Source organism: Hyphopichia burtonii, assembly GCF_001661395.1.
Source record: "Hyphopichia burtonii NRRL Y-1933 unplaced genomic scaffold HYPBUscaffold_2, whole genome shotgun sequence".
Lineage (NCBI taxonomy): Eukaryota > Fungi > Ascomycota > Pichiomycetes > Serinales > Debaryomycetaceae > Hyphopichia > Hyphopichia burtonii.
The window spans coordinates 1,397,890-1,418,233 of NW_017963729.1; the positions used below are offsets into that span (position 1 = coordinate 1,397,890).

Here is a 20,344-nt window from a genome sequence, read left to right on the forward strand (position 1 = left end):
CCGTGCTCTGGTATGATTTGTAAGGTTTTTAACTGGATGGTTGGTTACATTTCAAGTGGTTGGGTTGCAATAAATGTGTTTCAATTCTAAATTTGATCATGTCAAAATTGTTACGGCTCATCAAGAGTTAGTTTATTAACCTAGCCTCGTTATGCTTAATGCCTATTGTTTCGAAATGCAATAATGCCTTTTCCATTATTAGCAAGAGCTCTTATGCAGCCCTTCTGATTGATCTGATAACGTCAACTTTTCACATCCAGAGAAAAAGAAAGGTCCTATTGATTGTCCTGCGTTTTTTTTTTTTTTTTTCAATTCGACTTACATTAAGTTATTGTTGGAGGAAAGAAAGTCAGCTAGATCTCGAGCTAAAGAATTCTTCTCTTAATAGCAAACTTAGTTACGGGCATCGGATCGTAACGATATAACCAATTAAGCTCATTTCATTTAAAATTCAGCTCTTAGAAGTGTGAAGTGGTTACATTTCTTTTCTTTTGTCCTTTTGATTTCTATATGGTTTGTATCTTTATTCATCCTTTAGTTTTGTTAACCTTCGTAAGGCGCCTTAAACAACTTCTTTTAGAAATGTTATTTTGTTGAAGGGCTTCCTTCTGAAACTAAATTGGGTTGTTGGGTTTCTATATAACTGCTTCGATTCCCTCTTTAGCCTCTTTTCCACTTTTCTTCAATACTCTTTCAACAAGTCATTTCTCTTATAATATCAAAAAAAAATGAAGATCCTTCATTTTGCTGTATTTTCCTTCTTGGTTGTAGCTTCAAATGCCGCAATGGTAATGCCAACCAATTATTCTGAATTTGATATTGCTTTCTATACTTGCAATGGGATGATTCCCTATACAGCAACAGTATGTGAAACTAAAAAGAAGAGTTTGGATACTTACTGTCTTTGCGCTCAAGATTCCGGTTTTGGTACTATGTCTGAATGTTTGGTTAAAGGTTACGATAATAAGCCTGATATCATAAATGGGTTTATTAAAACTTGCAAGCTTGTTGGAATTGAAATGGATCAAAAATCTTTTTATCAAAATTACACTAGAACTCAAAAATTATTAAAAGATACTAGTAAAATCGAAAACTTCAATAAAACAAAATTAATCGATTACCCAGTTTTACTTGATTTTTCTCATTTTAAAGTATATTCAGACTCCTATAGGTTTTTCCTTAATAACTACAATTTGTCTTTATGGTTTGGATCGGCTTTATTGGCTTATTGGTGTATTGTTTTAGTAATTGCAGCAATAGTTAATTGGACTATCAGATTCTTCCCAAATATTACTCAAAAATTTAATGGTCCGATTTCCCATCTATATAGAAGATATATCACTTTATCTGCTGCCATTCATAAAAAAAAATCAAACCACCATCACTTGGGTATCTTTTCTTTATTAGTTCCTTCAAGGATGGAAACTGTTATCTGCACTGGATTCTTAGCAGTTGTGGTTGCAACTTTATCCGCTCAAATGAAAAGAGTTGATGGTGGTTCAGTTATGTATGTCAATAAATACGGTGAGTTGGCTAGATATTTGGGTGATAGAACCGGTATTGTAATTAGTTATGCTGTCCCATTATTGGTCTTATTTGCTGGTCGTAATAATTTCTTACAATGGGTCACTCGTTGGAATTTCGCAACTTTCATCACTTATCATAGATGGGTTTCAAGAATCGTTGTGTTGGTGGTTTTCATCCATGCAATTTCTTTCAGTATAGCCGACCATTTTGCTGGTAAATATCCATCTCGTTATTCTAAGCCTTTTATGATTTGGGCAATGGTTGCTGCTTGTTGTGGTGGTTTTATTCTTGTTCAAGGTTTATTATTCTTTAGAAGAAGAAGCTATGAAACTTTCCTCATTTTCCACATTTTATTTGCACTCTTTTTTATTGTGGGGGCTTATGAGCATACTGTTGAATTGGGTTATGCAGCATTTTACTGGGCTTGTATTGCTATTTGGGCATTTGACAGAGCCATTAGAATTTTTAGAATCTTAAGTTTTGGTGCACCAAAGGCTACTGTCACCATCTTAGCAGATGAAACTTTAAGAATCGTTGTTCCAAAACCTTCCTATTGGAAATCAATCCCCGGTGGACATGCATTTATTCATTTTCTTAGACCTTCTTGTTTTTGGCAATCTCACCCTTTCACCTTCACTGACTCGACAACCAATAAAGACGCAATTGTATTGTATGTTAAAATCAAAGGAGGAGTAACTCATGGAGTTTTCAAATACTTACTGAAACAACCAGGTAAAACTGGTAGAATCAGAGTTTGCATTGAAGGACCTTATGGTGAACCATCTGGTGCTCGTCATTACAAAAACTCCGTTTTCATTGCAGGTGGTAACGGTATTCCTGGTATCTATTCTGAAGCTGTTGACTTATCTAGAAAACAAATTGATAGACAGAGTGTCAAGCTAATTTGGATAATCAGAGAATGGAAATCATTATCCTGGTTTTATGACGAGTTAAGGAGATTGAATGAAACCAAAATCGATACCACAATTTTCATCACTAAGCCTGATTTGATGAATGGTTTAGAATATTTTGGAAATATTACGACTAATGGTGATAATTCATCTAATGAATACGAAAAGAAACAGTATAATGAAGAGAATTATAAAGAAGTAGAAGCCTCTAGTAATGATGAGGATATTAATCCAAACTCAGTTATCCACTCAATCAAGACAGAGTTATCTCATATAACATTCAAAGAAGGAAGACCTAATATTGGAGAAATAGTGACTTCAGAAGTTTCAGAAACTGATGGTTCTATTGCTTTCGTAACTTGTGGTCATCCAGTTATGGTTGATGATATAAGATATAGTGTTATTCAAAATTTTGAAAACACAAAATATCGTGTTGAGTATTTCGAACAGTTACAAACTTGGGCTTAATTGGTGTTTTATTCATTTGAAAACTTCAATCTATGTCTATTTATCACGGAGTAATGGGTACAATTTAAAAAATTAAAAGCAATTTAGCTCGGAGAGCATTTCATATCTATATATATATGCATATTTCAATATTTATTTAACTAAATATGTTTTTCGAGACATGTGAAATCTGTAAAAGACTGTTAGGAAGTTGTGTTAGGAAGTTGGTCCTTTAATTGTTGCAAAAAAGATTAAGTTGCGAAAAAATTTGAAAAAAACAAAGACGACCTCGGAGAGGCTCGAACTCTCGATCTTGAGATTAACAGTCTCACGCCTTAGCCAACTTGGCCACGAAGTCTTACTTTGTTGTCGTTTTCAACACCTAGTTTATCGTAGCTATGAACATCTTTTGAATTTACATTTTCAGAGCCAAAAAAAAACGTTTAAATTTGAACATTTTGCAATTCTCTCACACCACTTATACACTCAGCAGCATTAATAATCTTATTTTTAAAAATTTAACGTGTTTTCGGACTCAATCCTCATAATTTTCATATTTATTTTTTTTTGAATTTCCTCCTCTCCATCTATGTACATTATTTTGGGTTTGTTTCCTTGGACGTCACCAAAATTAATAAAAGGGATAGCCAGGGGTATCAGATTCCAAGGATTAAATCCAGCTTACGTCGTCCATTTTATATTTTGAAAGAATTATGAAATATGAAAGACTTAAAGTTACTCTAAACTCCGTGTTTTTTACATGGCAAAGATTTAACACCTTTTCTGGAAGAGGGACTATTGTTTTCACGCAGTATTCATTAGTTTCTGTTTATTCAATTCATGCCTTGAAGTTTTTTTTCTATAAAAAAAAAAAAAAAAATGACGGATTACTAAAGAAAAGCTTAAATTCGTGTTTTTCAAATAGAGGTACTACTATGATAAGGTATATATGCACTGTTTTGCATCAAAAATTATTTAAGCAAAGCATTTAGAAGATAATTTGCAGCTCTTCTGACAAGGTAAAAATCTTTTTTGTTTTTGCATTTTTTTGGCTTTCCAACTTTTTCGAACATAACTTGTCTGTTTCTCACATTAAAGGCTGATAATAATATATAAATGTTATTCCGTGGTGTTCTGTACCGAGGACAAAATGATATCTGAATAAGATTAAGTTGAAATGGCATTTCCTTCCATTCTAAGTTCATCTAACAATGAAAGAGAGGTGTTACCTAATACAACAAGGCGACTTTCCCCAAAAGGCTGTTCCATTACACTTTGAGTAATACTAGGAATAGGATTTGGCTGGCCTTTTGTCGCAGACGAGTTTAACAAAAGATTGAACTTCTCGGATGTGAATATGATTGTTTACCTTCCTTTGTTACCGAATCTCAAAAAGAAGATTATGAGAGCTCCTAACATACTGAAAAAAACAAAAAAAAAAAAAAAAAAAATAGAAACGAACAATAATTACAATAATTGGAGTAGGTGAAAGATAATCTGGGTTGATAACATCTTATTCTGCTTAAAGAGTTCTATTGAGAGATAAATAAGAGTAAATTTTCTCGAAGAAGTTTGAAGTCTGTCATTTGAAATACTTTTTCTTTTATTTTTTTCAGATCAAACTTTCGTACCAAAGCTAATTCTAACGGCTAATATCAAAAAAGGCAGAGGCAATTCGTTTTATTTATAAAAATCTAGCATAATTGATCACCTGGATCAAGACGAGATCATAATATAAGCGATAGATACCCTTGATTTTTTGTTTTTTCTTGCGTTACTGTTTTTAATCACTTGAAGATGTTTGAAGAATTTACTCCTCCCGAGAAACAGACGTACCATAATACTTTTGTAAGATATATATATATCTTCACATGTTTTCTAGGATCATTATGTTTTGTTAATACTCTTACATTTGGTGCTATTTTATATCATTTGTATCAAAAAATCATTGGTTTTGAAAAAGACCAAAAACCAGGTCTTAATTCAAGTGGTCCCTATACTCCCAGAGAGGCATATCCAAACCTCAATGATATGAAGGCTACGAAGGATTTGCGTTATTATGCTTTGCAATTGGATTTAGAATTGAAGGAATTTACTATAACTACTGAAGATGGATACGTATTAACCCTTCATCGTTTAATAGATCCAAAAGAATCAGATGAAGCTCGCGCATTGAAGAAACCAGTGTTATTCCAGCATGGTCTACTTTCATGTTCAGGGGCTTGGATAACTCCTGGTCAAAATTCATTACCTTTCTACTTCTTGGAACAAGGGTACGATGTTTGGTTAGGTAATAATCGTTCATGGTTTGAAGCAAAACATGAATATTATGAAGGTAATTTGATGCATAGTGAAAAATATTGGGATTGGGATATGAGAGAATTAGCTTATTATGATTTACCATGTATTTTAACTAATGTTTTATCTCATAAACCAAACCACGAAAAATTAATCTTGATTGGACATCTGCAAGGTTGTACTCAAACCTTTTTAATGTTAAGGAATGGTAATTTATCTTCTTATCATTCAAAGATTGAATATTTCTTCCCCTTAGCACCTGCAATTTTCCCTGGTAAATTATTTCACGAAAGAGCTTTTATTAAATTTATTCATAAAAAAGGTAGATTTGCTTATAAATTATTATTTGGATGTTGTTCATTTTTGAGAAATTTATGTTTAGCTCGTTATCATTTAGCATCAACTTCACTCTTCGGTAAATTATCTTACATTATGTTCAAGTTTTTGTTTGGTTGGACTGGGAAAAAATGGAATCCGAATAAAAAAGTTTGGCATTTCCATTTTGTATTTAATGTGACTTATGTTTCAACAAAATTGATGAATTGGTGGTTGAGTTATTGGGTTGAAGAAGGTTTTTCAAATCAACTACAATCTAAAGAAGCTTATAAAACTGGTGAGAATTTTGCTCATACCCCAGAACCTTCAATCAATGAAGGAGTTGAACCTAAAAAAACAATTGAAAAAGATGATTCAAAAACTTATTTCCCATATAAGGAACCATGGTTTCAATTCAGTCACCCAAAGGATGTAATCCCAATGTTTATTTTTACTTGTGATTTAGATTTTTTAGTTGATGGTAGAAGATTGATTACTCATATGCAACATTATGAAAGAGGTTATTATCAAATTGGTAAAAACTTGGACGTGATCCAATTAGATGATTACTCCCATCTTGACGTTGTTTGGGCTGATGATATAATAGGTCGTATTGGTATGGTTATCGAAGATAAAATAAAACTGATTGACTCAAATAATGAAAAAATCGTTTCTGCATCAGTTGATGCAAATATCGATGATGAAAAATACCCCATTGAAAATCCAATTAATTCATCCCAACAGCCTTTAGCGGTTTCTGCAAATTAAGATTTTAGTTTGCCCCCACATATATATATACTATGATAGACTTTATGATTTGAAAATGTTTACTTTATTTAATTACACTTAATTTTGAAACTATTTAATTGAATTTCTTTTTATTACTGTAGAGCCTTTTGCATATAATATATAATTGTATATGTATAAGGATGAAAATGCAAATCATAGGTCATTATTTTGAGCCAAACACCTGTTCATCGGCTAATTTAAGAGAATCTAAAATATATTCCCAAAATAAATCAATGTTGGCATTCAAGCCAATATAAGAACCGTCCTCTTCTTCGATTGATGAGTCATTGTCCTTTACCAAGGTCTCACCTTTATGTTCGCCATCCTGAACAATGGTTAATTTTCTTCTTAAATAATGATATTTGTAATCTTCATCTAAGTTTTCTTCAGGGTTTTGTTGTTTTTGAATCAATGGCAACAAGGAGAATATAGCAACTGGATCATGAAGAGGGGGCCCTTCGATTATTCCGTATCTAGTTTCATAAGCTTTTGAGTAAAACATGATAATTTTATAAAACATTTCTCTAATACTTGAATTTGAATTTTCATCTTGAGGATTATAAATCTTTAATCTAACTGCAGAATTGGCAACTGCAGTGTGAGTGATATTCAAAGGGGCCAATATTGATTTGGGACCAATTACTGGATCATTCAAAACAATTTCAGAAGCCTTTGGATCACAGTAGAGATTGAATTCAGCAAAAGATGTTATATTACCCATATTAAGGGCACCACCCATTAAAGATAAAAATCTAATTTTTGATTTCACTTCAGGATACTTGATTATTAACTGAGCAAAATTAGTTAAGGTTCCAGTACAAACAATACAAATTTGATTTGGGTACTGTAAGACTGAATCACGCATAGCTTCTAAATAACCTATATCGTTTGAAGGTTTAATTTTAGGGGTTTCTGGTAATGTGGCACCACCAATACCTGAATCACCATGAATATGGGCAGCGAAAAGAGGTTCTCCTTTCAAAGGCTCCTCTGCACCAGGGTATACTTTAATTTGATCTTGTTTAAATCCAAGTACATCCAAAAGTGCTACTGCATTATGAGTTGTTTTATGTAAGGGAGCATTTCCATGAACCGTGGAAATCCCCAAAAGTTTAAATCTTGGATGAAATGCCGCCAATAAGATCCCAAAAGTATCATCATTACCAGGATCACAATCAAGCCAAACTGGTATTTGATATTGAACTGTCATCTTTACTTTTCCAAACGTGGGGGAAATCGGTCTGCTTTACTTTTGTACAAATGCAAACTGAAAGCTGCGAGAACAAGTATACCACTACTCCACCGAGGCTCGGACCGTCACCAAAGCTTTCTATCACCTTACCTTCTTAGAATAAAAGATGAAGTAGAAATGTATTCTATTGAAAATTTTAACTGGGTGCAGAAATACCTTTTGGTGATGGCCCAATTCGGAATGGCGGCACTTTTCTACCTTTTGGTGTACGGGCTGTCTTAAATCATTGACGGAAACGAAAAAATGCCGTTTAAAACCGTACACCACGTTTTGCCGAAAACAACAACGAAAAAAAGTCTCCTCCTTCAAAATGTCAAATGTCCAAAGAAAAGCCCTTATTATCAGAAGAGAGACATTTTGCAATTACCATCAATCTGATTTACGAGAACAAATTTGATCAATTGATACACCACTGTTCAACGGACATTGCAGTTTCTACCATATCGCTAATTGGTTCTGTTTATACTTCAAGTTTGTTGTTGAAAGCCTCCTTTGTTTTGATTTTTTTGAATATTTTGATATATTAGATATGGACGACATGAACGGTTTAGCGGGAACTTCGCTTGATGAAAATCCTAGTAGAGGAGAGCATGAGAGTGCTGGTGATTCCAGAAATAACAGTAGTAATGATTTGAACAAGCGTATTAATAATGAAACTAATAATGGTGCTGGGAATCAAGAATTTAAAATTGAAGAAAAATTAAATCGATTAACAAAGAAAATAAGTAGTTATGATAATGAAAGATTAGATATATTATCATCGGTGACATCTATTAATCAAGAATTAAGCTATTTCAGACATATAATTGATTTTCAAAATCAAAAAATTGAAAAATTGACTTCACTCATAAGTGATATTTTTGAAAATAAAGATCCTCTTTATATCATCAATAGTTTACAGTCGATACAGGATTCCAATGATAATGTTAATGTTGGTAACAACGTTGAGCCTGTCGAAACTACAATTAATGTACCGGATGATAACGATAATGGAGATAAAGTAACTACCGATAATGATATTGAACTTACAAATGCCGACGTTGCTGCCAATTTGGCCAATGCCACTGCATCAGTTAACTCCAATCAGTCAAAACATATATCTTCTCATTTAGACAGTAATATGGACCCAGCTTTACATGTGGCACAAGCTGCTGTACAAGCACAAAATTATCATCAACAACAATCTCAATCACAACAACCTCAACAAAATCAACCATCTCAGCATCAAGCTTCTAACCAACAAAGATCCCGTCAACAAGAGAAAAAAATCACCAAAAGAACTTTTTCCGATGGGTTTGATAACCGTAAAGCCAATTCAAGTCCTCCCTTACGCCAACAGAAAAATAAGCCTTCTCAAGACGCTTCTCCTTCAGGCGGGATCTTGACAAACTCAGAGAGTGCTACTCCCACCGCTAGTACAAGACGGGCCAAAAAACCAAAAATCTCGGTGGAGTTTCTTCATAATCCAATGACTGTTAATGAAATATACGATGAGTTCAACAAGGGCTTCCGTGGCCAGATCCCTTTGAAAGACATGGACGATCGCTACGGTAAACATGAATGGAGAGGTGACTCCCGTTCAAAAGAATCAAAGAGATTTCAAAGACGTAAAAAGCTCTGTGATGCTATCGACCGTGGTTGTGTGAGGTTCAACCAGTCTCCTGAAGAAATAATCCGCAGAATAGAAGAGTTCAGAGGCGACAAATCCTTGACCTGGATCATGAACGGCAATCTACCTGCTGAATTAGAGTAGTCTATAAGTTGCTGAATTAGTCTAATAAAATTACTGCAAAACTGTCGTGTAGTTACCCATGTAAAAGAAAAAAAAATCTGGTGCATGGGTGTTTTGTGTGCACGTGATTAAAAAAGGAAAAATTCTTCTCGAAGATTCGGCGATTGCGGCTCCGGGTAACGGAAATGAATTCTCCATACATTTTTTATTAGTGACTTATTTTTTTTTTTTTTTAATGTGCGAAAGTGAAAAATTGAAAAATCTTATATAATTTCATTGAACAACCACCGACTCAGGGCAAAAAAAAAAAAAAAAAAAGACTTTCATTAGGTTGTTGCTTCTTTTTCTTTAATTAATCTAACAACCAGTACTTTTAACAATGTTAGCTGCTAGAAATTCATTGAAAAACGTTACTAAACGTGTTCCAGCTTTAGCCCGTGCTCAATCTACCCAAGCTGCTCCAAATGGACCAGTTATTGGTATTGATTTGGGTACCACCAACTCTGCTGTTGCTCTTATGGAAGGTAAGATTCCAAAAATCATTGAAAATGCAGAAGGTGGAAGAACTACTCCATCTATTGTTGCATTCACCAAAGAAGGTGAAAGATTGGTTGGTATTCCAGCTAAACGTCAAGCTGTTGTTAACCCAGAAAACACTTTATTTGCTACCAAACGTTTAATTGGTCGTCGTTTCGAAGATAAAGAAGTTCAAAGAGATTTAAATGAAGTTCCTTACAAAATCGTTAAACACGATAACGGTGATGCTTGGATTGAAGCCAGAGGTGAAAAATACTCTCCTCAACAAATTGGTGGGTTTGTTTTAAATAAAATGAAAGAAACTGCTGAATCTTTCTTGGGTAAATCAGTTAAAAATGCTGTTGTTACTTGTCCTGCTTATTTCAATGATGCTCAAAGACAAGCTACTAAAGACGCCGGTAAAATTGTCGGTTTAAACGTTTTGAGAGTTGTTAATGAACCAACTGCTGCTGCTTTAGCTTACGGTTTAGAAAAAAATGATGGTGAAGTTGTTGCTGTTTTCGATTTAGGTGGTGGTACTTTCGATATTTCTATCTTAGATATTGGTGCTGGTGTTTTTGAAGTTAAATCTACTAATGGTGATACTCACTTGGGTGGTGAAGATTTCGATATTGCCATCGTTAGAAGTATCGTTGAAACTTTCAAAAAAGAATCTGGTATTGATTTAGGTAAAGATAGAATGGCCATTCAACGTATTAGAGAAGCTGCTGAAAAGGCTAAAATTGAATTATCTTCAACTGTTGCCACCGAAGTCAACTTACCATTTATTACCGCTGATGCTTCTGGTCCAAAACATATTAACCAAAAAATTCAAAGATCTCAATTTGAAAACTTGGTTGAACCATTAGTTAAAAGAACTGTTGAACCATGTAAAAAAGCTTTGAAAGATGCTGGTTTATCTACCTCTGATGTTTCCGAAGTTATCTTGGTTGGTGGTATGTCAAGAATGCCAAAAGTTATTGAAACTGTTAAATCTATCTTTGGTAAAGAACCATCTAAAGCTGTTAACCCAGATGAAGCTGTTGCTATGGGTGCTGCTATCCAAGGTGGTATCTTAGCTGGTGAAGTTACTGATGTTGTTCTTTTGGATGTTACTCCATTATCTTTGGGTATTGAAACCATGGGTGGTGTTTTCGCTAGATTAATTAACAGAAACACTACTATTCCAGCCAAAAAATCTCAAATTTTCTCAACCGCCTCTGCTGGTCAAACCTCTGTTGAAATTAGAGTTTTCCAAGGTGAAAGAGAATTAACTAGAGATAATAAATTAATTGGTAACTTTACCTTATCTGGTATTCCACCAGCTCCAAAAGGTGTTCCTCAAATTGAAGTTACCTTTGATATTGATACTGATGGTATTATCAAGGTTTCTGCTCGTGATAAAGCTTCTAACAAGGATGCTTCTATCACTGTTGCTGGTTCTTCCGGTTTATCTGATACCGAAATTGAACAAATGGTTAACGATGCTGAAAAATTCGCTGAATCTGATAAAGCTAGAAGAGAAGCCATTGAATCTGCTAACAGAGCTGATCAATTATGTAACGATACTGAAAACTCCTTAAATGAATTTAAAGACAAATTAGAAACCGCTGATGCCGATAAAGTTAGAGAACAAGTTCAAGCTTTAAGAGACATCGTTGTTAAAGCTCAAGCCGGTGAAGAAGTTGATTCTAACGAATTAAAGACTAAGACTGAAGAATTACAAAACGAATCCTTAAAAGTCTTTGAAAAATTATACAAGAACAACAATGAAAACAATGACTCTTCTTCTGAAGAACCAAAGAACTAAGCCTAAAGATTTAGCCTCTAGTCAGTTTTCTTTTTCTGTTTTATAGTCTTTTCTAATTTTTCTTTTATGTTTTTACGTTCGCCACTTCGTGACCTTTGTCATGGTGAAATGAGAAATTTTGAAAAGAAAGTTCAAATTATCTTTGATAATTAGATCTCTCTTTACTAGTCTCTTTCTTCTTGTACATACTGATTTTACAAATAAATATTTCATATATATATATTTATATATACATTATGCATCTTTGTAGTTTTGCATGATATTTGTCTTATATATAGATTGACTAAACCTCATTCAAGCTATTTAAATTCAACTGAATACCTTGAGATCGTCTCATTGGACTAAACGGCCTGTTTTCGTTGTTTTTTGAGTTGATTGTTGATTTTCTTGAAATTGTACCATATCTCTTGTTTAAGCCGATGTCTGAAGCCATGCTACCACTAAAGCTAGGTGAATAACTGAAAGATGAGTTTGACATAGCTTGCAGACGAGATGCTCCACTTTCACTGTTATCATCATTACTCAAACTTTGAGCCGCTGATAACATCAGATCATTATCAGAGGAGTCGTAATCAAGCATATCACCTAAAACAGAGCGTCTGTTAAGACACTTAGATTGGAATTTTTCAGTGGTTGAGTCAACATCAATTAATTCACTAGTTGCATCTGACGCAGTGTCAGTGAAATTATCAGAACCAGCACTTGAAGAATATTCGCCAGAATTTGATGGTTCTTGACTTGAAATTTGCGAATCCTCCTTAGATGATAAATGTCTTGACTTAATGTGTTCATTTAGGTTGGTAAGTTGCAAATTATCAAGCTTTTCATTTGTATTTTCAGATTTATCAGTTTGGTTATTTTCAGACTTATCTTGGTAAATTTCAAACGCGTTGTGTCCATGATTTGGTTCATTAGCAATAAAAGTTCTGAATAAGTTAATTTCTTGTCTTAATTGAATTCTTTTTGAAAGAACATGACTAAGATAGCTTTTCCATAATTCAATTACTTCAGATTGAGAATTATTAGCAGCCAAACTTTGAAAGAAAGTTTCTTGAAGGTGAGGTGGAGGAATAGGAGGAGTAGAACTGCTAGTAACATCAGTATTGTTATTACTTTTGACAGAAGGTTTACGTCCAGGATCTAAAGAGCCTGTTTGATCTCTTCTTTGTTTTTCACCTGGACTCATATTTCCTTCATCGTTAAAATAAGAAGTATCACCAGCTTCACGAGTTGAACCAAAACGATTTCTTTCTAATTGTGAATAAGTATTTTGTTGTTGATCGATGTAAGATGCTAAATGGGAGTATTTATCAGAAGATTTAGGTTTAACTTCTGAAGCACTTATACGAAGATTATCTTCTGGGGCACCTGCTAAAAATTTTAATTCATCATCGACAACACTCACAGTTTCAATTTTATCCAAACCCAATCTTGGATTATTTTGGGGGGCTGAAATTTTGTCCCTAATTGAAGGTTGAGGTTCGTTAGTATTTGACAGAAATTTTTTACGTAACATTGATTTTGCTCTTAATAATTTTCTTTGTTTTTTAGTTCTTGAACTGATAGTAGTTGTTCTTTTAGAAGATGCAGTGAAATTTCTGAATTTTAATTGTTTAAATTTATTAATCATTTTGTTAATTCTTAATCTTAATCTATAAATCCAACTACCATCTTTAAATTTTATTGCTTTCCGTCTACTGAGAGTAGAATCACTATCAGTTGTATATAATCTTGCTCTTGTTTTCGATCTTTTCAGTCGGGATCGGGTATGAAGATTATTTTGATCCAATTCTTGTCTTGTAGAAAAAATGGTTGCTTGTGAACCCATTGAATTGGAAATATCACCGGATGAAGTTCTCAGAAGTGGATCTAATTCAGAATAAGAGCTAGAGTTGTATTTAGTTTGATTTGAATTTTGGATAGATTTACGAGATCTAGCAGCACCTGCCGAAGAACTTGTTGAAGACTTTCTATAATCAAGATTTCTTCTTATGCTTGGTTTCCTTGATCCATTTAGGGATTGCTTAACGGGATCAGTGCTAGATATTGAACTTAATGAAATCTTATCAGATTTTTGATTTGTAAATGGATTTCTTTGGTCAGAGGTGAATTGAGAATATCTTTTGGGCAGTTGATTAAAGTAAGCATCATCTCTTATTTCTGCATCGATTTCCTTATTTTGTATTTGCGGGTTTGGTTTAGGGATATTTGAATGAATTGGTTTTGGTGCTTGTATAGGAGAGTTTATATGGGAAGTATTGGAGTATTTTGGTTGATGACCTTTTTTATTGGGATTACCAAATAAATTCACCGTATCGAGAGAATTGGAATTGGTTGCAATGTAATAATACGGAATTGATATCGGTATAGAAGCAGTTGAAGCAGATTCTACTTCGAGTTTATTAATTGCATCAATTGGAGTCGAAGGTGGTGGGGGGCGACTTAAACGATAACTATTACTAGATCCTTTTGAATAAATTGAATCTGCTGGCTCAATTGAGTAGCTGTATTTGCTTAAATTTGAATTTTTACTAGATGATCTAGTTGGCTGTTGTTTTTCGGTAGCATTTGATGAAAATTGGGTATTTCTATTTGATTTCTCTGATTCTGAACTAGTTTGGTTTGCTGAGCATATTTTAAGTTCCATAGGGATATTTTGATACCCTGCTTGTGCCATAATTCAAGTAGTAGTAGATCAATACACTAGCTAATAAAAAAAAAAAACGATTAGATATGAAGCAAAATAAAAATCAAAAAAAGGTATCTTGAAAAATCAATTATTCAAGGATAAGGAAAGCTAAAAGTATTTAAAAGAGGAATGAAATCAAAATTTGTGACTGACTTTACAACATATATCATGTACCAAATGTTCAAATATGCTTGATTCGAACACAAATTTGCTGAATCAACTCAAACAGGGCAAGTTCAAGCATGTACTTCTGGAGATACCGTAGAAAGTCTAAAAACACCTCACAGAACAGAAAACTGACCACATCCATAGTTAAAAATAGTAATCGAACCCCCCCTTCTTCTTAATCTCTATTAACAAAAAGGTTAAAGATTCGGCCAATTAGTTACATCAGGAAAGTGAGCCAGAAAATTGGACTATATTATTGGTATGGAAAGTGGTCCAGAACTGCTAGAAGGGTGCGTGCTATCACCTCGTCTAGCTCTTCACAATTGATACGGCATGGATTCCATACAAAATACTGTATAAGAAGAGGTTGAAACCGACAATTGCATAGATGGCTGGATAAACAGTGGGATTGTCAACAGGAATCAAAATTTCGCAACTAGCAGCAAAAAGAGATGGCTGGTTGATTGGGAAAACAAAAAAAAATTGTGTGCAATACAAAAGCAGCTTGTGCGAGGTTATTGAAGCAGATAACGAGCAGTACAATCCAGGGTTTTGAATGATGAGGTATGGCTGCTCGTAATTCTTATCGGTGTATCTACAGTTGGCCGTTCTTTTTCATAGAAAATATATTGGAGAATGACTTTATTTTAAAAAGATATATTTAAGGAGGGCATTTAGGAAATCTTATGGACTTCAAAAGCAAAGGTTAAGAGAACCAATAAAACAAAAAGAAAAAAAGGAAAAATAACGAAAGAAAGAACGAAATAGTAGATGTAATTCTAATTAAGATTATTTAGATTTGGCTAAACCAACAGTATTCTTTTTCAAATCGTAAATGGAGTAGTACTTTCTTAAAAAGGCATCACCAACAATGGCCAAGTCCCCGATTGGTTGAGGGAAATCCATTGGGGTGAAGGCAGAAATACAAGAGCCACCAACTTCTAAAGTATAATCGTAAGCAGATAAAGTAAAGTTAGTACCACCTAAGTTTAAGGTTAAATCAGGTAAGTTTTCTCTTGCATCGCAATCAACTTGGTATTGGCCAGACCAAGATTTGGTGGCACCAATTTTAGCATTGATGATTTCAGCTAATGAAGAAGGTAAAGTGATTAAGGAGGTACCGGTATCGATGGCAGCACCAGTGGAGGCTAATTCTGCGTATTCGTCACCTAAACCAATACCTTCAAAAGAGACTTCCCAGTAAGCCTTTCTTCTAACTGGCAACCAGGTGATATCACCGGAGAAATGATCTTCATCATAACCACCAAAAGTGGCAACCCCACCATTTTCTTCATCCTTATTACTATCACCTAAAAAGAAGGCAAATTGAGGAGTATCTAATAAGCCTTGGTCAATAGCGTTATAAATAGGAGGAACAATTTTATTAACCGAAATGGTATTATAAGCTAAACCTAAGATACCATCGAATTTACCAAAAGCAAAAGCTAAGCCCGGTTCACTAGTAGCTTCGGCAAAATCTTGTTTTGGAATGATCAAGTCGCCAATAGCCAAGGTATCTTGAGAAACATAACCTTCCATGGCACCACTACCATATTGAATAGAAAATTCTGAACCATTAGCCTTATAACTAGAAGAAGAATCATGATCGTATTTAGTATGCAAGAAACATGCTAAGGAAGAACAATCTTGGGATGGAACCCATAAATTGGAAGATCCAGTATCTAAAATCACTTTAAAAGGTTGACCTGGAGTACCCAATTGAATTTCAGTAAAGTATTGAGCATTTAAGTAATTAGTTAAAGGTGCTTCATGTTTAGATTCTGGATTAATAAATGGAACTTGTGCATTATTAACATCTTCTCCGCTTCCAAAGGCTGTTGGATTCCCATTGGCAGCATTGAAAATATTCATATATTTATCTGCTAAAGCTCCAGTGTACTCTTTGAATCCATTAACGTTTAAAGCTTCATCATTACTCAATTTATTAATCTTAGTGCTATGTTTAGCAGCTTCAACCCCAGCAAGCAAAGCAGTGGCAACAGTAGTTAATACCGAAATCGATAATTGCATCACGGATAATTGTTTCTTTCAATAGAATAGCAACTTATTACAAGAATCCAATATACTTAATTCCAATATACTTAATTCCAATACTTAATTGCAATAGATAATTAAGAACTGACTGGAGATTAAATTACATTTATATACCTCTCACCACAAAAGAGTGACTAGTTAGGAATAAAGTAGTGTCCCCCGCTGTGTGCAGGCGCTGGTCTCTGAAAAGGGATGTCGCTAGTATGTTTACGGGTACTAATTCGCTTGCTCAATGGCTCTTCAACGAGGGAACAAGTATTGAAAGGCTTGACGTTTGAGGTTTAAGGGTTGAAGTTCGAAGGTTCAAGTTGGAAGGTTTGAAGTTGGAAGGGTCAAGTATTGGAAAGATTGAAAGGATTTAGTATCGTATAATGACGTCTTCGTCAAGTGCGGTCAACTCTGATAAGGTATTGGCTTCAACTGGACCATTTAAATGGGTGAAGTCTCTTAGAGCATTACCATCGGATCCAAATAATAATGATTTCTTGAAAACCGATTACATTGATGTAAATTTGAATAATTCTCGTAAATTGATTACAAATTTGAATAATTTAACTGAATCAAGTGATGTTGGGGTTCAACAGTTAAACGAGGTTAATGAGAGTTTAATTCGGTTACATAACATTCGGAATGAATTGAGTTGGTTGAATAATCTATAATGTATACTTAATCATCGTTTATCTTTATGATCATGTTCGATTTCACTTTCATCGGTTATTGTAAAATCTTGTAATGAAATGGCTTCATTTGCACTTGAGTCTTCGACTTCGGTATCAATTTCTTGATTTTCAATATCACTTGGTTTATCATCTTCATTTTTTTTATATTTGATAACCATATAAGCATTCCCGATAATAAGAATGATTCCTAAACAACTTAATAAGCCGGGGAAATGGCCCCATATACTTAAATCCCAAAAAACCGCAAAAACCATATTGGTATATATCATTAAGGACGATTTCCCAGCCTTGACTCGTTGTATTCCAGCAGTTAAGGCAAATTGCATCAAAAACCCAGAAAATCCAATGGTCATGAATAAAAACCATTGATATCCATTTCTTGGTAATACAAATGATAATGATGGGATAAATAATAATGCAAAAAATGATATGATACTTGAAGTAGCTGCATAATAACTTACTGATAATAAAGGATGAGCAGATTTACCAATTTTTCTTAAAACAACATAAACCGTTGATGCTCCCATCACTCCAATTAATCCAACTCCACTGGCAATCAAACGCAATTCGCTCGAAGACGATTCAATTCCTTCATCGACTGATGTTTCACTATCTGATCTTGTTCCAAATAAAAATTTGGGTTTGGCAATTAAAAGAACTCCTCCTAATGAAAGTAATGCACAAAATGCTTCAAGAAAACTATACCGTTCTCCTAAAATTATCCAGGCCATAAATGCAGTAATCATTGGAATCAAAAAAGTTATAGCCACTGCATCCGATAAACTCAAATATTGTAAAGAGTAATATAATCCAAAAACTCCTAGAAATCCAACAAATCCTCTTAATGCTAATAGCCCTCTTAAATCTTTGGGTCCCAATGGCGCATCTTTAACTGATTTAGTAACAATCATATATACTCCACAGCAAATAGATGTGATAAACATTCGAACAAATAAAATTTGTAATGGGTGTATTGGATCTTTGAAATTTTCATCAGTAACTAATAATTTACATGTAGTTACCATCACGGAATTTAAAAACTGGGACGTTAACAATAGAACAATCCCAGAATTACTCTCAATATAGTCTTCGTAGAACTTCCCAATCTTCATTTTCGTCTCTTGATATCTTGAATTTTCAGTATACGTTTCTTCATTCAACTCCCTATCAAATGATGATGCCGTTGAATCATTTCTTCTGGGGACTGAATGAGATAGATTGGCCTCCTCATTCTCTTGTTCGGCCATCAACGGCACTGATACTTCAGTTTGTAAATTATGAATATTAGACATCTGTCTGCACTTATGGAAAGAAGAGAAGATAGTTGTCATATTTCAATGGCTGCCATTCGATTATATTCAATATCAGGGATGACATTATCAGTCAGTTCCGGGATAGCAACATCCGGGGGAGGGTCCCCGATTTGTTCACCGACCCCGTGTTCCAATCGGGTCTAGGTCCTTGTCTGGTCATATTACGAGGGCTCTTCCGGCCAAGTATACTTCCGGCCCTTATCATATTCATATTTTTATACTGTATGTGGCTGTATCCCTTACTCTTCCTCTAGTTTGACCATAGTATATTTCTGGGTGAGACTAAGACCCCTGTATGCATGGGTATTTTCCTGCTGATCTGGTGAAGCCATTTGATGCAGCAAGGCAATCTTCGCCTACTTAATATCTTCTAAACCTAATTTCTAAACTTTATTTCTAAACTTGATATCTTTTATGGTGATTTCAAAAAGCATTTGAGTAAACTTTAGAGGACCACAAGGTATAACTGAGTAGCTATAAGAAGCTCCGAAAAATTCAAGTTTTTTATAGATCAAGCTGTTATCAGTAGACGTTAAAGGATATTGAGAAACTTTGAAGCAAAAATTTCAAAAAAAGTGAAAAACATGAAAAAAGTGAAAAACACTAAGAAGTGAGAAGCATTCAAAAGTAAAATACAGAGAGAATCTGCAAAACAAGGAATTTGGAAAACATAACGAAAAACTTGAACAAAGAGAATCAAAACTCAACTGAAGATATAGAAAACGTCCTATAAAATATATTGGCTGCTTAACGGAAAAAGAAACAGGACGTGCCGGTTGTAACATTTACATTATAATCATTTCAGATGCGATTTATGGATCCCATTAACCTTCTCGCAAGTAGGATCAGTTTGAATAGAAGAAATCACCTTAATGGAATAAGAGTGTTTTTGCAATCGATTAAGATACTCTGGGCGTGCATCCACAAAAAACCCCGTGACTGTTTCGCAACCACAACTGGAGTTGACGTTATCTTGTTTAGCCAATTACACTGTTTCGAAATTCTCTTATGGAGTCTTGAATGGTAACATGTTAACACGGGCTAAAGGTATAGCTCAATCCTAACGTCTTGATAAGAAGTGCAGCTTGTCATGTGGTGCAAACAAAGAATTGCGAATCATCAAATCCTGAGCGAAGAGATTAAACCCCATGAAAACTGTTTCTCCCAGTGCAGAACTACAACTGTCACATAGTCCACGGTCGATTGTTGAACTTTCTTGCTCAGACTCACCCGAATACACCACAGTTAGCAAGTTGCAATCTTACTGCCAGAAACAGAAAGGAAATGAAAAAAACGCAAAACAAAGTAGTAGTAAAAAAGTATGGCTTCCTCTGTTCTGTCAAGCTTGACGTTTGAATCCAATGCCCGGCTTGACATGTCTAGGCATATAATAGATATTGTTTTTACGAGTGTAGTCACCCGAGCCGACTCATTAGTCCGAACCGCACTGTGGATGTCTCCTAGTAAATGCTGCAAATTCAGTGAGCTCCACCCATCTCAATAATGATACACATATATATATATATATATATATATATATATATATACTGAAATTTCACTTGATTGAACTCACAGGTTCTCATATATATACAAAAGTTCCATATTCTTGAAGCGAATAGAAAAACCCCCAAAAAATTTAAAAAAACCCTACAAATTAGTTAAGTTGCAAAAGTTGCACTCTTAGAAAATGACAACTACAGAACCAATTATTATTCTCAGCCAGGCTCCGGGATATGGGGTCTTAGTGGGACTTGGAAGTTTATTTGCAATTGGGATGATTTTGATTACAAAAGCGTTATCTAGATACTTACACGAAGATGCTAACTCAACTGAAAATTTTAT

At 34.3% G+C, this 20,344-nt stretch overlaps 9 protein-coding genes and 1 non-coding gene across 10 annotated transcripts; 5 read left to right on the plus strand and 5 right to left on the minus strand.

Annotated features, from left to right (window-relative positions):
- Positions 1–728: 728 nt before the first annotated feature.
- On the plus strand, positions 729–2,906 carry HYPBUDRAFT_147489 (uncharacterized protein; the record flags this gene model as incomplete). Its single annotated transcript, XM_020220058.1, has 1 exon — positions 729–2,906. The coding sequence occupies one exon, from the start codon at positions 729–731 to the stop codon at positions 2,904–2,906; it is 2,178 nt and encodes a 725-aa protein (XP_020078033.1).
- A 263-nt stretch (positions 2,907–3,169) lies between these two features.
- On the minus strand, positions 3,170–3,243 carry HYPBUDRAFT_t58. The gene has a single exon. It is a non-coding gene; the product is annotated as a tRNA-Asn (tRNA).
- A 1,402-nt stretch (positions 3,244–4,645) lies between these two features.
- Positions 4,646–6,301, plus strand: HYPBUDRAFT_160779 (sterol esterase). The gene is made up of 2 exons (XM_020222506.1): positions 4,646–5,796; positions 5,839–6,301. Exons 1-2 carry the CDS (start codon positions 4,683–4,685, stop codon positions 6,264–6,266), a joined length of 1,542 nt encoding a protein of 513 aa, XP_020078034.1. The 5' UTR covers positions 4,646–4,682; the 3' UTR covers positions 6,267–6,301.
- An 86-nt stretch (positions 6,302–6,387) lies between these two features.
- On the minus strand, positions 6,388–7,608 carry HYPBUDRAFT_152214 (trifunctional uridine nucleosidase/nicotinamide riboside hydrolase/nicotinic acid riboside hydrolase). Its single transcript, XM_020220896.1, has one exon. It carries the CDS (start codon positions 7,495–7,497, stop codon positions 6,451–6,453), a length of 1,047 nt encoding a protein of 348 aa, XP_020078035.1. The 5' UTR covers positions 7,498–7,608; the 3' UTR covers positions 6,388–6,450.
- A 709-nt stretch (positions 7,609–8,317) lies between these two features.
- HYPBUDRAFT_152215 (uncharacterized protein) lies at positions 8,318–9,339 on the plus strand. Its single transcript, XM_020220897.1, has 2 exons — positions 8,318–8,789; positions 8,879–9,339. The coding sequence occupies exons 1-2, from the start codon at positions 8,676–8,678 to the stop codon at positions 9,290–9,292; spliced, it is 528 nt and encodes a 175-aa protein (XP_020078036.1). The 5' UTR covers positions 8,318–8,675; the 3' UTR covers positions 9,293–9,339.
- Positions 9,340–9,650: 311 nt separating this feature from the next.
- On the plus strand, positions 9,651–11,744 carry SSC1 (Hsp70 family ATPase; the record flags this gene model as incomplete). Its single annotated transcript, XM_020219588.1, has 1 exon — positions 9,651–11,744. One exon carries the CDS (start codon positions 9,651–9,653, stop codon positions 11,595–11,597), a length of 1,947 nt encoding a protein of 648 aa, XP_020078037.1. The 3' UTR covers positions 11,598–11,744.
- Positions 11,745–11,835: 91 nt separating this feature from the next.
- Positions 11,836–14,321, minus strand: HYPBUDRAFT_165661 (uncharacterized protein). Its single transcript, XM_020222711.1, has one exon. It carries the CDS (start codon positions 14,272–14,274, stop codon positions 11,881–11,883), a length of 2,394 nt encoding a protein of 797 aa, XP_020078038.1. The 5' UTR covers positions 14,275–14,321; the 3' UTR covers positions 11,836–11,880.
- A 922-nt stretch (positions 14,322–15,243) lies between these two features.
- On the minus strand, positions 15,244–16,485 carry APR1 (proteinase A; the record flags this gene model as incomplete). Its single annotated transcript, XM_020223475.1, has 1 exon — positions 15,244–16,485. The coding sequence occupies one exon, from the start codon at positions 16,483–16,485 to the stop codon at positions 15,244–15,246; it is 1,242 nt and encodes a 413-aa protein (XP_020078039.1).
- A 455-nt stretch (positions 16,486–16,940) lies between these two features.
- HYPBUDRAFT_85670 (uncharacterized protein) lies at positions 16,941–17,168 on the plus strand (the record flags this gene model as incomplete). The annotated part of the gene is made up of 1 exon (XM_020223761.2): positions 16,941–17,168. A coding segment is annotated over one exon (228 nt), but the record flags the coding sequence as incomplete, so codon positions are not given.
- On the minus strand, positions 17,149–19,990 carry HYPBUDRAFT_160785 (uncharacterized protein). The gene is made up of 3 exons (XM_020222507.1): positions 19,768–19,990; positions 19,371–19,411; positions 17,149–18,286 (listed from the first exon to the last, which is right to left on the minus strand). Exons 1-3 carry the CDS (start codon positions 19,877–19,879, stop codon positions 17,180–17,182), a joined length of 1,260 nt encoding a protein of 419 aa, XP_020078041.1. The 5' UTR covers positions 19,880–19,990; the 3' UTR covers positions 17,149–17,179.
- Positions 19,991–20,344: the final 354 nt, after the last annotated feature.

Excerpts from the sequence above, each read along its gene's own strand:
- HYPBUDRAFT_160779 (XM_020222506.1), top strand. The coding sequence starts at position 4,683 with ATGTTTGAAGAATTTACTCCTCCCGAGAAACAGACGTACCATAATACT. Across the intron at positions 5,797-5,838 it reads TAAAGAAGCTTATAAAACTG|GAGTTGAACCTAAAAAAACA; the intron begins GTGAGAATTTTG and ends CAATCAATGAAG.
- HYPBUDRAFT_152214 (XM_020220896.1), bottom strand. The coding sequence starts at position 7,497 with ATGACAGTTCAATATCAAATACCAGTTTGGCTTGATTGTGATCCTGGT.
- HYPBUDRAFT_152215 (XM_020220897.1), top strand. The coding sequence starts at position 8,676 with ATGTGGCACAAGCTGCTGTACAAGCACAAAATTATCATCAACAACAAT. Across the intron at positions 8,790-8,878 it reads TTCTAACCAACAAAGATCCC|AAAAATAAGCCTTCTCAAGA; the intron begins GTCAACAAGAGA and ends TTACGCCAACAG.
- HYPBUDRAFT_165661 (XM_020222711.1), bottom strand. The coding sequence starts at position 14,274 with ATGGCACAAGCAGGGTATCAAAATATCCCTATGGAACTTAAAATATGC.
- HYPBUDRAFT_160785 (XM_020222507.1), bottom strand. The coding sequence starts at position 19,879 with ATGTCAAGCCGGGCATTGGATTCAAACGTCAAGCTTGACAGAACAGAG. Across the intron at positions 19,412-19,767 it reads TTTCCTTTCTGTTTCTGGCA|AGTATCTTAATCGATTGCAA; the intron begins GTAAGATTGCAA and ends ATGCACGCCCAG. Across the intron at positions 18,287-19,370 it reads AACACTCTTATTCCATTAAG|TTCTACGAAGACTATATTGA; the intron begins GTGATTTCTTCT and ends AAGATTGGGAAG.